The sequence below is a fragment of the Psammomys obesus genome, unplaced genomic scaffold (assembly GCF_907164565.1).
Source record: "Psammomys obesus unplaced genomic scaffold, mPsaObe1.curated_primary_1811, whole genome shotgun sequence".
NCBI lineage: Eukaryota > Metazoa > Chordata > Mammalia > Rodentia > Muridae > Psammomys > Psammomys obesus.
The window spans coordinates 5,330,568-5,344,259 of NW_026590061.1; the positions used below are offsets into that span (position 1 = coordinate 5,330,568).

At 44.3% G+C, this 13,692-nt stretch overlaps 1 protein-coding gene across 1 annotated transcript in view; it reads left to right on the plus strand.

Moving 5' to 3' along the window:
• The first annotated feature begins 1,550 nt into the window (after positions 1-1,550).
• C2cd5 (C2 calcium dependent domain containing 5) overlaps positions 1,551-13,692 on the plus strand; it is a 65,868-nt gene continuing 53,726 nt past the window's right edge. Inside the window, exons 1-3 of the mRNA XM_055605620.1 lie at positions 1,551-1,716; positions 1,873-2,176; positions 12,959-13,091. Coding sequence (XP_055461595.1) covers positions 1,902-2,176; positions 12,959-13,091 — 408 coding nt within the window. The 5' untranslated portion in view covers positions 1,551-1,716; positions 1,873-1,901. The remainder of the gene's footprint in view (positions 1,717-1,872; positions 2,177-12,958; positions 13,092-13,692) is intronic.

Below are 13,692 nucleotides of genomic sequence, written 5' to 3' on the forward strand. Positions count from 1 at the left end.
AGGAAACAATTGAGAAGATGCAGTAAGAGTAATCTTGCATATAGATTTCATTAAAAACTGGTTAAAATGAAGGAAACAAAAACAACATGAAGAACATTGATTACATTTTAGTGAACCTCTGAATTCAGCAAGGACATTTCAAGGAACATCAGTGCTTGGGTGGATCCAAGGAAATTATGTGAGATTGTGTTTTTTTGTTATAGAAATGGATAGGAGTTTCTCTAGTCCAAAAAGTCTGCAACAATTTATCTTTTGAATTTTTTTTTTTTTTCTTTTAAGCAGGCCATTTCTTGTTTGGAAGAATTCAGCTTCTCACATGGGCAAAATTCTTTTACCAGGAGGACTTTTCTTTAAAAAGCCATTTCTGGTTCATTCTTGCTTGAGGTAATTTTTTTTTTTTTTTAAATCTTGTTTTAGTATTTTTGAAGTTAAAAAGACCATGCTGATATCTTCATTTAGGAATTTTCCATTCCTGATAAATTCAGTGCTATAATTTTTTCCAGTGGCATTTTAAATGTTGATTTTGGTGTTTGCTATGGAGTACATTCGTAACGCTGGGTTTGCCATACAGTATGGAGTGATCTTGTCACATCCTGTGAGCGTGCGTCGACCCTAGTCTCTTTTCTTATAGTCTGAAGCTGTGTATAACACCCCACTTTGACAGGCTCAGGTAGTATACAGAGTGGGGTCAATTCACAAAGACGTCATTTCTCACGCTGACTGCGTTTACTGCCGCAGGTTTATGACTTGCAGACTTTTAGCCAGCCCCGTAGGTCCTCCCTTTAGGCTTGTGAATGTTTAACAGAGAGCTGGGTGTGCCAAGGCAGACCCAGCACCCCAGCACCTGGACAAGGCGGCAGGGAGGGTGCCACATTCATAGCCAGCCGTGCGGCACCCCAAGGAGAGGCCCGCCAGGACTGTATACTGCGTGAGGGGGGGGTGTCGGGGGGTCATGTGAAGCGCGTAGGAAGGCTCTCTGGAGCGTGAGGTGTCATCTGTGACCCAGGACACAGAACCAAAGCCTATGACTGAAACAAGTCTTTCAGGAAATGATACTCGTTGTCACTATCCGAGGAGCGCGCGCGCGTGTAGTTTTTCCTTTGAGCCGGGGTTTTGGCGCGTCGCCCAGGCTGGCTAGGAACTCCAGGCACTCCTCCTGTCTCAGCCTTCCAAGCTGCGGGCTGACAGGCACGCGCCCCAGCCGCTGGCTCTAGCCTGACGCGTTTTCTGGGGCGTGCCTCGCACCCCTTCCTGGTGGCGGTCCTAGCAAACGCTGCCGGCGGGCTCCCCCAGCAGGCTCGGCGGCAGCAGTCTGCCGCCTGCGCCGGGCCGCGGAGCGCCGGAGCGCGCCCTCGAGCAAGGGTCGCGCCGCGAGCCGGAGGGAGGCGGGTCGATGATGCGGGCTCGACCGGCTTCCCTGTCTTCCAGCGAGCCCCGCCCCGCTCCTCCCGCCCCGGCGAATTCAAACCGGCCCCGCGGAAGGGCAGAGCACCGAGCGATCGATCGCCCCCGCCCCGCGAGCCGCCATTTTTGGAAGGTGGGAGGAGAAAGGCGCGGAGGCGCGGCGGCCGCTCCGCGGGATGCTGACTGGACCCGGCGGCCCTCCGCAGCACGCCGGGGCGGGGGCAGCACGCTGGGCCGGCGCCCTTCGTCCGGCCGCCTCTCCGGAATGAGGCCCCGGCGCCCGCGCGGGACGACGCGGCCGCTCCTCCGAGCGTGAGTGCGGCGCGCGCGCCCTCCGCTGTCAGTTGGCGCGCGCTCCCGCCGCCCCTCCGCGCGCTCCCGCCGCTCCCCTCCGCCCCCGCCCCCGCCCCCGCCCCCGCCCCCGCCCCGGCGCTCGCTCGGCGCAGACTCGCTTGTTTGTTTCTGCAGGGATCCTAGGAGAGGCCGGAGCCGCCGCGATGCCGGGGAAGCTGAAGGTGAAAATCGTGGCCGGTCGCCATTTGCCGGTGATGGACCGGGCCAGCGACCTGACGGATGCCTTCGTGGAGGTTGGTTCCTGGCCGCGCCCCTCGGACCCGGGGCGCCGTGGAGGGATGCCCGCACGCCCGTCCTCAGCCCGTGGGCTGTGGCCGTCCGCCCGGGACGCGTCCCGTCGCCGGCCAGGCTCGCGGTGTCGCCCGGGTCTGCCCGTCCGAGGCGAGGCCGCGGAGACGCTCGCACGACCTCGTTACGGGTTAGGAGGTTGAGAGCCGCGGCTGCAGCAGGTCCGCGAAGCCATCCTCCGGGGCGCGGGCAGTGCCGCGGTACGACGCCGCCTCAGGCATCCCTGCGAGTCACACACGACAGCGGCCCTTCGGCTGCTCCTGTGTGGACTGTGGGGGAGACGAGCTGTCTCAGGGTAATTTATTGCCTGGAGGTAGGAAGTCGGTTAAGTGCCATGGCTTTCAATTGCAAAATTGCTTTTTAAGTCTAATGATTAGTTTAAAAGACATGCAAATTAGCTCAGGCCTACGGGCCGGAAATTAATAACTCAGAACCTGAAAGAAGCCAAGGAAACATTGTAATAAAAGTTGACATAATGAGGCAGACCATTAGAGCAATAATCATTTGGCCTATTAATGCTTAGGGTTAAAGATTTGTGACAGTATACTTCTCTATATTTTTAAAGGTTCTAGAACCTAATTAAACTGCAGTTCATTCTACTTTTCTTGGGAATAGTTAGGTTCAATTTTGTTTTCATTGAAAAAAGTCTGTTTCCTCTTGGGCCAGATGTTAACAGCTCAGCACATGACTGAAGTTTGTGTTGCCTCTGAGGCAGCCGCAGAATGATCCACACAGCTGATAGTAATAACTAATAGCTAACATGGACTGAGCTTCATTATTGCCACATCTGTGCTGTGTACTATTAAATTCTAAGCCCGTACCACAGAGCTGGTAGAGTGTCACCCAACAGGACTCTGTTGGGCAGCAGAGTCCTAGGGCTGGAAATAATGTGCCCAAGATTACCTTCTTTGTAAATCTCCACCGCCTAGCAGCAGTCTATTATACTATTCCTCCCTCTCCAGACAGGGTGATGAATTTCATATAAAAATGAGGGTACCTAGTTTTCAGAGTTTAAGAAAACCTTTTTTAAATTTATTTTTATTTTTTTATATTAATTATACTTTATTCACTTTGTAGCCCCCCATAAGTCCCTCCCTCCTCCCCTCCCGATTTCCCCTCCCTCCCCTTCTTCACGCATGCCCCAAGTCCACTGATAGGGGAGGTCCTCCCCTCTTTCCTTCTGATCTTAGCCTATCAGATCACATCAGGAATGGCTGCATTGTCTTCTTCTGTGGCTGGCCTGGTAAGGCTGCTCCCCCCTCAGGGGGAGGTGATCAAAGAGCAGGCCAATCAGTTTATGTCAGAGGCAGTCCCTCTTCCCATTGCTATGTAACCCACTTGGACACTAAAATGCCATGGGCTACATCTGTGCAGAGGTTCTAGGTTATCTCCATGTATGGTACTTGGTTGGAGTATGAGTCTCTGGGAAGACCCCTGTGTTCAAATTTTCTGGTTCTGTTGCTCTCCTTGTGGAGTTCCTGTCCCCTCCAGATCTTACCATTTCCCACTTCTTATATAAGATTCCATGCATACTGCCCAACAGTTGGCCATAAGTCTCAGCATCTGCTTTGATAGTCTGCAGGGCAGAGCCTTTCAGAGGCCCTCTGTGGCAGGTTCCTAACTTGTTTCCTGTTTTCTTCTTCTTCTGATGTCCTTTTTGCCTTTCGGGATGGGGATTGAGCATTTTAGTCAGGGTCCTCTCTTTAAGAAAACTTTTTAAGGAAGTAACAGTTGAGCTGAGCCTTGAGGAACAACCAGAATTTTTTTCAGACAAATGGAACTGCAAAGGCACAGAATATGGTACATGGAATGTTAAGGAAACCATTTTAGTATAAGGTATATCTGGAGTAAAATGTGGGTATTGGAGTTTGTGGAGATTGGAGTCAAGCCTCATTTTTAATTCTATATTTCCTTTGTAAACAGGAGTGGGTTTGCAGCAGAAATGAGATTTTTTAAAAAATTAGGTTGTCCATAGGAAGGTCTGAGTGGGTATGATATTTATTTCATTCAGAAGGTAGAGATTCATTAAATTGCCCAGGCTCATCTTGACATTGAAATCCTGTCGTAAGGCAGGCGTGGTATTGCCTAAGCACTCTTAATCCTAGTGCTTAGGCGGCAGAGGTAGGTGGATCTCTGAGTTTGAGGTCAGTGTGGTTTACATAGTTCCAAGGCTAGCTAGGGATACGTAGACTCTATCTCAAAAATAAGTAAATAAAATAACCATAAATAAAACCTTTCTGTGCCAGTGTTCTGAATAGCTGGGATTACAGACATATGTCATCAAATAGCCCATTCAGTAAATAGGTACTGATGGATGTTTTCTAGGCCCTGTGCTATTCCGGGTCTAGCTGATGTATGTATGTATGATGAAAAAGATTAATTTGGTTTCTGATTTTAAGGAACTTTTATTTTGGTGAACAAGATAGACATTTAAAAAGTTAAGAACTTACTAAGCATTTAATATAAATAAGGAAAAAACAATTTTTTTGAGTGCCACAGAGAATACAATAAAGAATGATAAGGATCATCGATTTTAGGTTGTTAACCAAGCAAACTCCTATTGGATGAGAAGCATCAGCTACTGAGAGACTATAGTTTGTGTTTGTGTGAAAGGATGAGGCAGAAATGAAGCTGGAGGAGAATGGTGTGTTATAGGAATGAAGGAGTGTGTAGGTGGATTTACTGAAGGGAAGGGAGAGTAGTGTGAGCCACGTTTGGGGGAATGTGAAGTGACTGATGGAGCGAGGCCTGAGAGGCCTTGGTTAAGACTCGACCTTTACAGGTTCAGTGGCTAACTCTTATTGAAGGAGACTGTAATTACAACGTGTTGAATCCAGTGGCGAGTCTGTGTAGTTCAAGTAACAGGCCCACATGGTGGATTTGGTAATGGAGAGAAGTGGATGAATTCCAGATCTATTTTGAAAGTAGATTAGAGCATTTGTTAGTAGATTGGAGCCAGGGACCCGGCAAAGGAGAACTAAAAGGCAATTCCTAGCTTTCTGGAGCAGGCAGATCATTATCGATAGGGCCATACTGAGGAGACTCAGTTTCCACCTGGGCTTGTTAACATGACTGGAGATGTCTTTTAAGAACATTTGTCAAAGAGCCAGTTGATTTATGGCTACAGTGTCCAAAAGAGCAGTTTGAGTTAAAAATGAGGCCAGCTTGCTCAGACCTGGGAGATCAAGCACTCCTTTATTATTATTTTCTTGGTTGAGCTGTGGATTAAAAGTGCTTCAATTCATGTTTTGTTTTGAGACAGGTTTTTTTTTTTTTTTTTTTGGTGTGGGTGTGGGTAGGTATAGCTTGACTGTTCTGGTACTCTCTCTGTAGAGCACTGGCCTGGAATTCTGTGATTCCCCTACCTCTGCCTCTCAAGTGCTAGGAGTAGAGGTGTGTGCCACTGTACTTTGTTACATACTTTGGCTTTTTAAAAGTATTTGTGTGTATGTGTGTACGGTGTATGTGTGGGGGAAGTGTCTTGCTGTGTACATGTAGCATGTGTATAGAGGCCAGAGGATAATTTTTGGGAGTCAATTTTCTCTTGGAGTTTTCAGGGTTCAAATTTAGGTTGTAAGGTTATGTGGCAAGGTCTTTACCTGCTGAGCTATCTAGCTGACCCTATATCAGATATTTTGAAGTGTATTTTGAGATATACTCATAGAAAATATAATTTATCAATATTTATGATGAAATGAGCACAGAGCTGAAATAGCACTACAGTTTTTGTGTGTGCTTATTTCAATATTGAAGTACTTGCTCATAAGTGTAGTAGAAAAAGGGAACTAATTAGATTGAATCATTGGCTAGTTATTGAGCTCACTGTAGTGGATGCCAAGGATATATGTTAAAAGCAGCAAGAATTTTAGGTAGGAGGAGGTAATTTTTATGCAATATAATTAAACAAAGAGTGTGCTAGATGGTGAGGAAATTGGTCCGGGCCATGGACTCTAGGGAGTTATTTCTTAAGGAAGAACAATCCCATGAATAAGGGTTGACAGTTTTATAGTTTTGGGCTTTGACATTTCAGATCTTCATTGCTATTGGCAGTCTGGCTTTCCAAAACAAGCAGCTCACTGGAGCAAGCAAAGCAGTCTACTTAATGTGATGGCTGTAGTTTGTTGTCTTAGATAGTCCATAACTGTGCAGTCCTGTGTTGCCTTAAACTTGAGGCTGTCCTATCACTGCCTCTGAAGGGCCAGGGTTATAGATGTGTGCCTATGTGTCTTAGTTACTCTTCTATTGCTCTGAGGATATGCCATGACCAAAGCAACTTCTAGAAGAAACAGTTATTGTGGCTTACAGTTTTGGAGCGTGAGTCCATGGTCATCATGGGGAGCATGGCAGCAGGCAGGAAGGCATGGTGCTGGAGAAGTAGCTGAAAGCTTACAACTGATCTACAAACATGAGGCAGAGAGAGACTAACGGGCAATGGTGACACACCTGGTGTCCAACAAGGCCCTAGCTCCTAATCCTTCCCAAATGGTTCCAACAACAGGGGACTAAGCATTTAAAAATAGAAGCCTGTTATGACCATTCTTTTTCAAACCACCCAGTCATGCTAGGCAGTAGCTGTGGACTGTGAAGATTATAAGGATATTAAAACCATCACAAGGGGCTGGAGAATTGTCTCAGTGGTGAGAGCACTGAATGACCTTCCAGAGGTCCCTGGTTCAATACCTAGCACTGATGTGGTCATTCACCATGGTTGGTTATTCCAGGTCCGGGGACTCTACAGATACCAGATGTGCACATGGTATATGCATATTCATGCAGTCAAAACATCCATATAGATATTAAAAATATCACAAAACTTTGAGCTGATCTTTAAAGCTGATTTAGGAGTCTAGATATATTTCCTTTGAGATAAAGTCTTGCTATGTAGCCCAGGATGGCTTTGAACTTGCTTGATCTCCAAGTGATGGGATGACAGGCTTGTGCTTTCTTGCCTGGCTTTAGATTTCTTAGTCATGTTCCTGTCTATTGGGCTATTCAAAAGCCATGACAAGGGGGAAATCACTGTTGGGAGTCTCGCATTGCAGTGTTTCTGGATATTCTTCAAATTTTTCAAACTTGAGGCTGGTGAGATGGTTCAGCAGGCATTGGTGCTTGTTGCCAAGCCTGGCAACCCAAGTTTGGTTGCCAAACCTGTATGGTAGAAGGAGAGAATTAACTTCCAAAAGTATCCTCTGACTTTCATAGGTGCCTGTGCACACACAAACTTATATATACACATAAAGAAATGAGCCAGTCCGTTATTGTAAAAATAGAAATTTATGACATTCAGGGACTGGCCCTGTCCTCTGACTTGTTAGAGAAGTGGGATATATTCTTGAAAAAACTTGACATTGAGAGGGCATTCAAAGAAGGGTGTGGTAGTGCACGTCTTTAGTCCCCGGAAGCAGAGTCAGGTGGATCTTTGAGTTGAGGCTATCCTGGTCTACATAGGGAGTTCTATGGCAGCCAGAGTTACATAGTGAGACTCTGTCTCAAAAAAAAAAAAAAACCAACAAAACAAAAACACAAAAACAAAGTAACTCATCTGAGTAGAAGGATAAGGGGAAGGAAATGTAATGGGTATGTGAAAGATAAGGAAAATAATGAATGTCTTAGTAGGTTGGAGAGGAAATTTCTAGGAAAAGGAACCCCTCCATTTAAAAAAATAATTTATTTTATCTGATGTGTACAATGTTTTGCCTGTATGTATATATGTGCACCATATATACCTGCTTTCCTGGAGACCAGAGAGAGCATTGAATGCTCTGGAACTGCAATTAAGACAGTTGCAAACTGCCACGTAGATGCTGGATAGCAAACCCAAGTCCTAAGCAGGAGCAGCTGGTGCCCTTAACCACTGCACCAGCTCTCCAGCCCCAACCCTCAAGGGTTGGGTAATACCAAGAAGCAATTGAAACACATGGAAGTGACTAGATGGATGAGTGTGGACAGTGTTACTGATCTCGCTTGTGAAGCTGAAGCTCACACTGTCAGGACTTCCTGAGTGAGAAAGTACCATCAACAGGCAACTGTTGCAAGAAATGGCTTTAAAGAGAGGAGAGAAATCTGGCCCCTGAGGTGTACATAGCTTTTGGCAATTAAGGAAATAAGATTCTAGTACATATTTGCCTAATAGGAATAATCCAGCAGGAAGGAAAAAATCAGAGCAGGAAAAGGAGGATAATGAAGGATTACAGTTGAAGGGATAAGTTATGTGATGTAGACTAAGTAATGGAAGCTCTCAGGAGAGAGACATAAGGAAGCCTAAGCCTCTAGTTCCTAATGAGAAACTCACCTCCTTCATTCCCTCTAGTCTTGCCAATGACAGGCTATATAGGTGTGTACTGCCACACCTGGCAGGCTATCAGAACTTTTGATGCAAGTCTGGAGGATAGTTCAATGTCCACAGGTAAAACAGAAAATGGGTTTTCAGGTGGATAGGACAAACTTGGTGAAGGCAAAGCCAGGGATAGAACGTGTCATTGGAAGGAGAGTTGGTGTTGAATAGATTGGGAAATAAATCCTGCTTGGTAAAGGCGGCTCAGATTGCTGAGCAGTCTTGAAGTAAGGGCAAGAGTCTGTTTAGCAACCCTCTCAACTAATTCACACTGACCCCATTCAGTAGTAGATTGCTGTCCGGTGTGCCTGGAGTTTCCCACCACTTTAATATATTCACTAGGAGGCACTTACATTTATTCCCAGATATATTTTTGTCAACTGTATTTATTATTGTAGTTTATTTAAATCTTATGTGTTGGTGTACTTTTAAAAAAACTTTATTTACATTTGTTATGTCTCTTTCTCCTTACTTCACCCCAATCCCTTCCAACACCCCAACACAAGGTAGAGACAGAAAGGGTCAGTGGGAGAGGGGCTTTGTTCTCTTAGCTGCTTCCTGCTGGGTAGGGTCTTTGGGTTCTTTGGAGCCAGTCTAATCTTCATTTCGTGAGATCTCTAACTTGTTTCACTGTATCAACAGCAACGAGGAGCCACAGGATTGGGGGTGGGGTGGGGTGGGGTGGAGTTGGGGGAGCAGCAACAGCCTTGTTCTTTCTTGGAGCTCTTCAACACCCTCTGCGATCTGGCATTTATTTTCTCTCCCAAACCTTAAGATTTAAACTATCTGCAGCTGGCAGAGAGCTTCTCTCAGAACCCACATGAGGCAAATAGTTTGCTGCTGTGGATACTCTGAATCAGTCCCACATCCCACACCTGGGATTAAAACAAAGCATGTTTGTATCTACAACACTTATGTAAATTGAGAAAATGAGTTTTTAAAGTTAATGCTACATAAAGATTTATAGAAATAGTCACTGATAGTTGCTTATGAATTAGAAGCAAAGATTAAAAATAGAATTTTTTCAACTCTTTTTTATTTTAATTAATTATACTTCATTCACTTTGTATCCCCCCTGTAGCTCCCACCCTCCTTCCCCCTTCTCCACCAATGTCCCTCCCCAAGTCCACTGATAGGGGAGGTCCTCCTCTCCTTCCTTCTGATCCTAGTCTATCAGGTCTCATAGGAGTGGCTGCATTGTCTTCCTCTGTAGCCTGGTAAGGCTGCATCCCCCTGAGGTGGAGGTGGTCAAAGAGCAGGCCAATCAGTTAATGTCAGAGACAGCCCCTGTTCCCATTACTATGTAACCCACTTGGACACTGAACTGCCATGGGCTACATCTGTGCAGGGGTTCTAGGTTATCTCCATGAATGGTCCTTGGTTGGAGTATCAGTCTCAGAAAAGACCCCTGTGTCCAGATTTTTTGGTTCTATTGCTCTCCTTGTGGAGCTCCTGTGCTCTCCAGGTCTTACTATCTCCCCCTTCCTTCATAAGATACCCCTCACTTCCCCCAAAGTTTGGCTATTGTAAGACCTGGGGTCTCACAGCTCGGTTGTTTAAGATTGCGCCCTTCCCAGAAACTCTCACAGACCACGCAACCCATTGCAAAAGCTAGAGGTTTAATTTAACCATTGCGCAATGGGGTCACCCCTGCCGGTAAGCAAAGAGTGGCACCAGGAGACAAAGGCTTTAGGTTTTTTAAAAGAAAAATTGCGGGAAATTTGAAGTTGCAGTTTTGGCAATTTAGGATTGGATGAGGAAGCTGTAAAGTAAGATAATTGGTTAGTCTTAGGTGCTCAAGCTTGGCCAGTCCTGCCAAGTGTGGATGCAGCTGCAATTGAAGGTGGGGTGGTTAGCTCATCCTTGAAGATTTGGCTGGAGGTCAGGAGCTACTCAGAAGAAGGATTGAGGCCATCTGGGTTCGTTGCTAAGAAACACTATCTTGAAGACAAGGGTCTGGTCATTCTTTTTGGTGAGTGAAGGTCATTGCTTGTTTTTTTTTTTTTTTGTTTTGTTTTGTTTTGTTTTTTTTTATATCTGTCCTCACAGATAGGGCCACATTCCTCCATTGTCTGGAAAGGTACTAAGAGGCTTTAGCTTAACCTGGACCAAAAACTCAAAACTATAGGCTTTAGAAGATATATAGGTTACAAAGTTAGCCTAACCCTTTTACTATAAGTCTCAGCATCTGCTCTGAGACCCTGCAGGGCAGAGCCTTTCAGAGGCCCTCTGTGGTAGGCTCCTGTCCTGTTCCCTGTTTTCTCCCTCTTCTGATGTCCATCCTCTTTGCCTTTCTAAATAGGGATTGAGCATCTTAGCCAGAGTCCTCCATCTTGATTAGTTTCTTTAGATGTACAAATTTTAGTATGTTTATCCTATATTGTGTATCTAATATCCACTTATGAGTGAGTATATACCCTGTATGTCTTTCTGTTTCTGGGATACCTCACTCAGGATGATCTTTTCTAGTTCCCTCCATTTGCCTGCAAATGTCATGATTTCCTTGTTTTTAATTGCTGAGTAATATTCCATTGTGTAGATGTACCACAATTTCTGTATCTATTCCTCAACTGAGGGGCATCAGGGTTGTTTCCAGCTTCTGGCTACTACAAATAAAGTTGCTACAAACATGGTTGAGCAAATGTCCTTGTTGTGTACTTGAGCATCTTTTGTATATATGCCTAGGAGTGGTATAGCTGGATCTTGAAGAAGCACTATTTCTAATTGTTGGAGAAAGTGCCAGATTGATTTCCAAAGTGGTTGTACAGGTTTATATTCCCACCAACAGTGGTGGAAGGCTCCTCTTTCTCCACATCTTCTCCAGCATGTGTTGTCATTTGAATTTTTAATGTTAGCCATTCTGATGGGTGTAAGGTGAAATTTCAGGGTCCTTTTGATTTAAAAATAGATTTTTTTTTACATTAAAATGTAAATTAAATTTTTAAAATTTGCAACTGGCTTTGAATTGTGCTACCACATAAATATAAACCAGATCATAGATCCTGTCAGTGTAGTTTGTGTAGAAATTGATGTTAAAATGTACATAGTAGTCTGAACTTAAGAGGCCTTATCTTTAAAGACAAATGCATGTTTTTATGGTTCATTGTAAAATGCATGCAATTTGTAATTAAAAAGATATTTTGTGATGTGGATGGTTATATTAGGCTCTAGAGGGATTCTCTACCCCAGCTAGTTCCCAAATAATCAAGATCAAGACCTCTTGGATTTATAAAAGCTTTAAAGCACAGTAACAGGGCAGGTATCAACCCTTTAAGATATTTTGCTATTTCTCAGCTACACACCCCATGTTACTTGCCTTAATCGTATCTGTCTGGTCTGTTTCTGTTCTAGCCCTCATGGCCACATGCTTATGGTCCACACTGCCCCATGGCAACTCCTTCTGTCCAGCTTCTTCTCTCTCTCTTCCCAGCCTCGTGGTCCCTCTAAGACCCTAAACTTGGGAACCTAAGCTGTGCCTACTTCTCTTCTGCCCAGTTACAAGCTTCAGCAACTTTATTAACCAGTTAACTTTAAATTAGGTAGAAAAAGGTTTACACAACAAAGACCCATGTATGTGTACTCCTGGGGCACCAACCAGAAATTGGGGGCCAGTAATTTGCATAAGAATACATAGTATCAGACCAACCCCCAACATTTGTTTGAGTGTGTGTGTGTGCCTAGGCACATGCATGTGCAGTTGTACATGTGCTATGTGTACATGTGGAGGCCAGGGGGCTTTCTTCTTTTACTGAGGGTTCTGAGGATGCTTGCAATTCATTTTCCCTACTGAACTGAAGTTTTCAGTGATTCTGTGATCTAACCAAAGTTGCTTGAATAACAAGGTCAAGCATTGGTTCAAGTTATGTTGGTTAAGGGAATTTCTCCTCTGTGATGTGAAGACTAAGTAGTAAAGATGGTTTATTCTTGAGCAGGGCATGTTGCTCAGTGGTGAAATGTTCAAGACCCTCAGATTAACTGCCAATATAGACAAAAACCAAAAGTTGTGTTTGCAGGAATCTCTAGGATGAATAAGACAGGAGTTTTAATAAATAGATCTTCATGAAAATTTCATGATACAGTTGACTAAACTGTGCTGTCACTTTGCATTTATTCAAGAGTCAGAGGGAGCAAGGAGAGGAAAATAAATAAATATTGAATCGTACCATGTGTTTTCATGGGTAATGAATGATTATCAAATGTCCCTGCAACTCTCCTTTTAAAGAAGAAAGCAGAATTGAACAACAGGTTAAATAACCTAAGTAGAAAATGCTCTACCGCACTGTGTGGCTATCAGTTACAATCCCTGCTGTGCTAAAGGAAGTTGTTAGGCTGTTCATTTATTGGTGAGTAGTAAAATCTTCTCCAAAGTAAACAAGACTGAAGGACTGTGGTTTTCACTAGAAGAGGGATCACACAGTGGCCTTGTGTAGTCTTAATGCCCACCCCCCTTTTTTTTGTTTGGGGATTGTAGATTGTTAAATTATTTGAGTTGACAGTTGACAAAAGGAAAAGATAAAATATCAGCACAGCTACTTGTCTGGTCCCAAGAAATCCCTTTTTCCAAATTCTGGCATTTAGACAAAAGCTAGCACCTGCTCAGCGACTTGGGGAAAAGCTTCTACCTGCTATAAGGAAGCATTCTTATCTCTGGCAAAAAGGACCTCTGGCCCTTCCATTAACATACGCCTGTGGTGTCTATGAGCATATCAAGGTATTTGCTAGCTTCTAGACTCTTTCAGTCTCTACTCAGCAAGTGCTTGTCCTGTACACTTCAAAGCACTTCAACCCAGTTTATAGATTCCTTTCCTCTCATGTACCTGTTTCCCCTTAAAGTTCTGGAAATCTACCCCTCCATCATTGCTTCTCTCTGCTTCCCTGAGAGACAGAAAACCTTGGCGGTTTGGAATAAACCTTTCCCTTTTAGCTATGGAGTGGCTATTTTGGTTTCTTTACTGCTCTCATTTTATTCACTACTGTTGTGGAAAAAGAAGGCTGTGAACTTAGAACTTAAAACATTGTGTGCTTTCTTTGCCACGAGTCAGAAACCTTAAATAGATTTGGCATTTGAGTGGTTTTATAATTCTAACAAACGTTTTACTTTAAATATAGCAGTTTTAGGTAAATTAAACAGCAATCTATCTAAAATACTTACAGCTATTCCTTGATTGCCAGGCTGTCGTGATTGGATCAGGTCTCCATGTATTCTGGTGAGCAGAAAACAAAAGCTGAAGGACTGTCAGCTGCCACCTACAGTCCTAGCCACAAGCGGAAGCCGTGGGCTGTGTGTTTTTTACCCATTTTTTGGTTTGTTT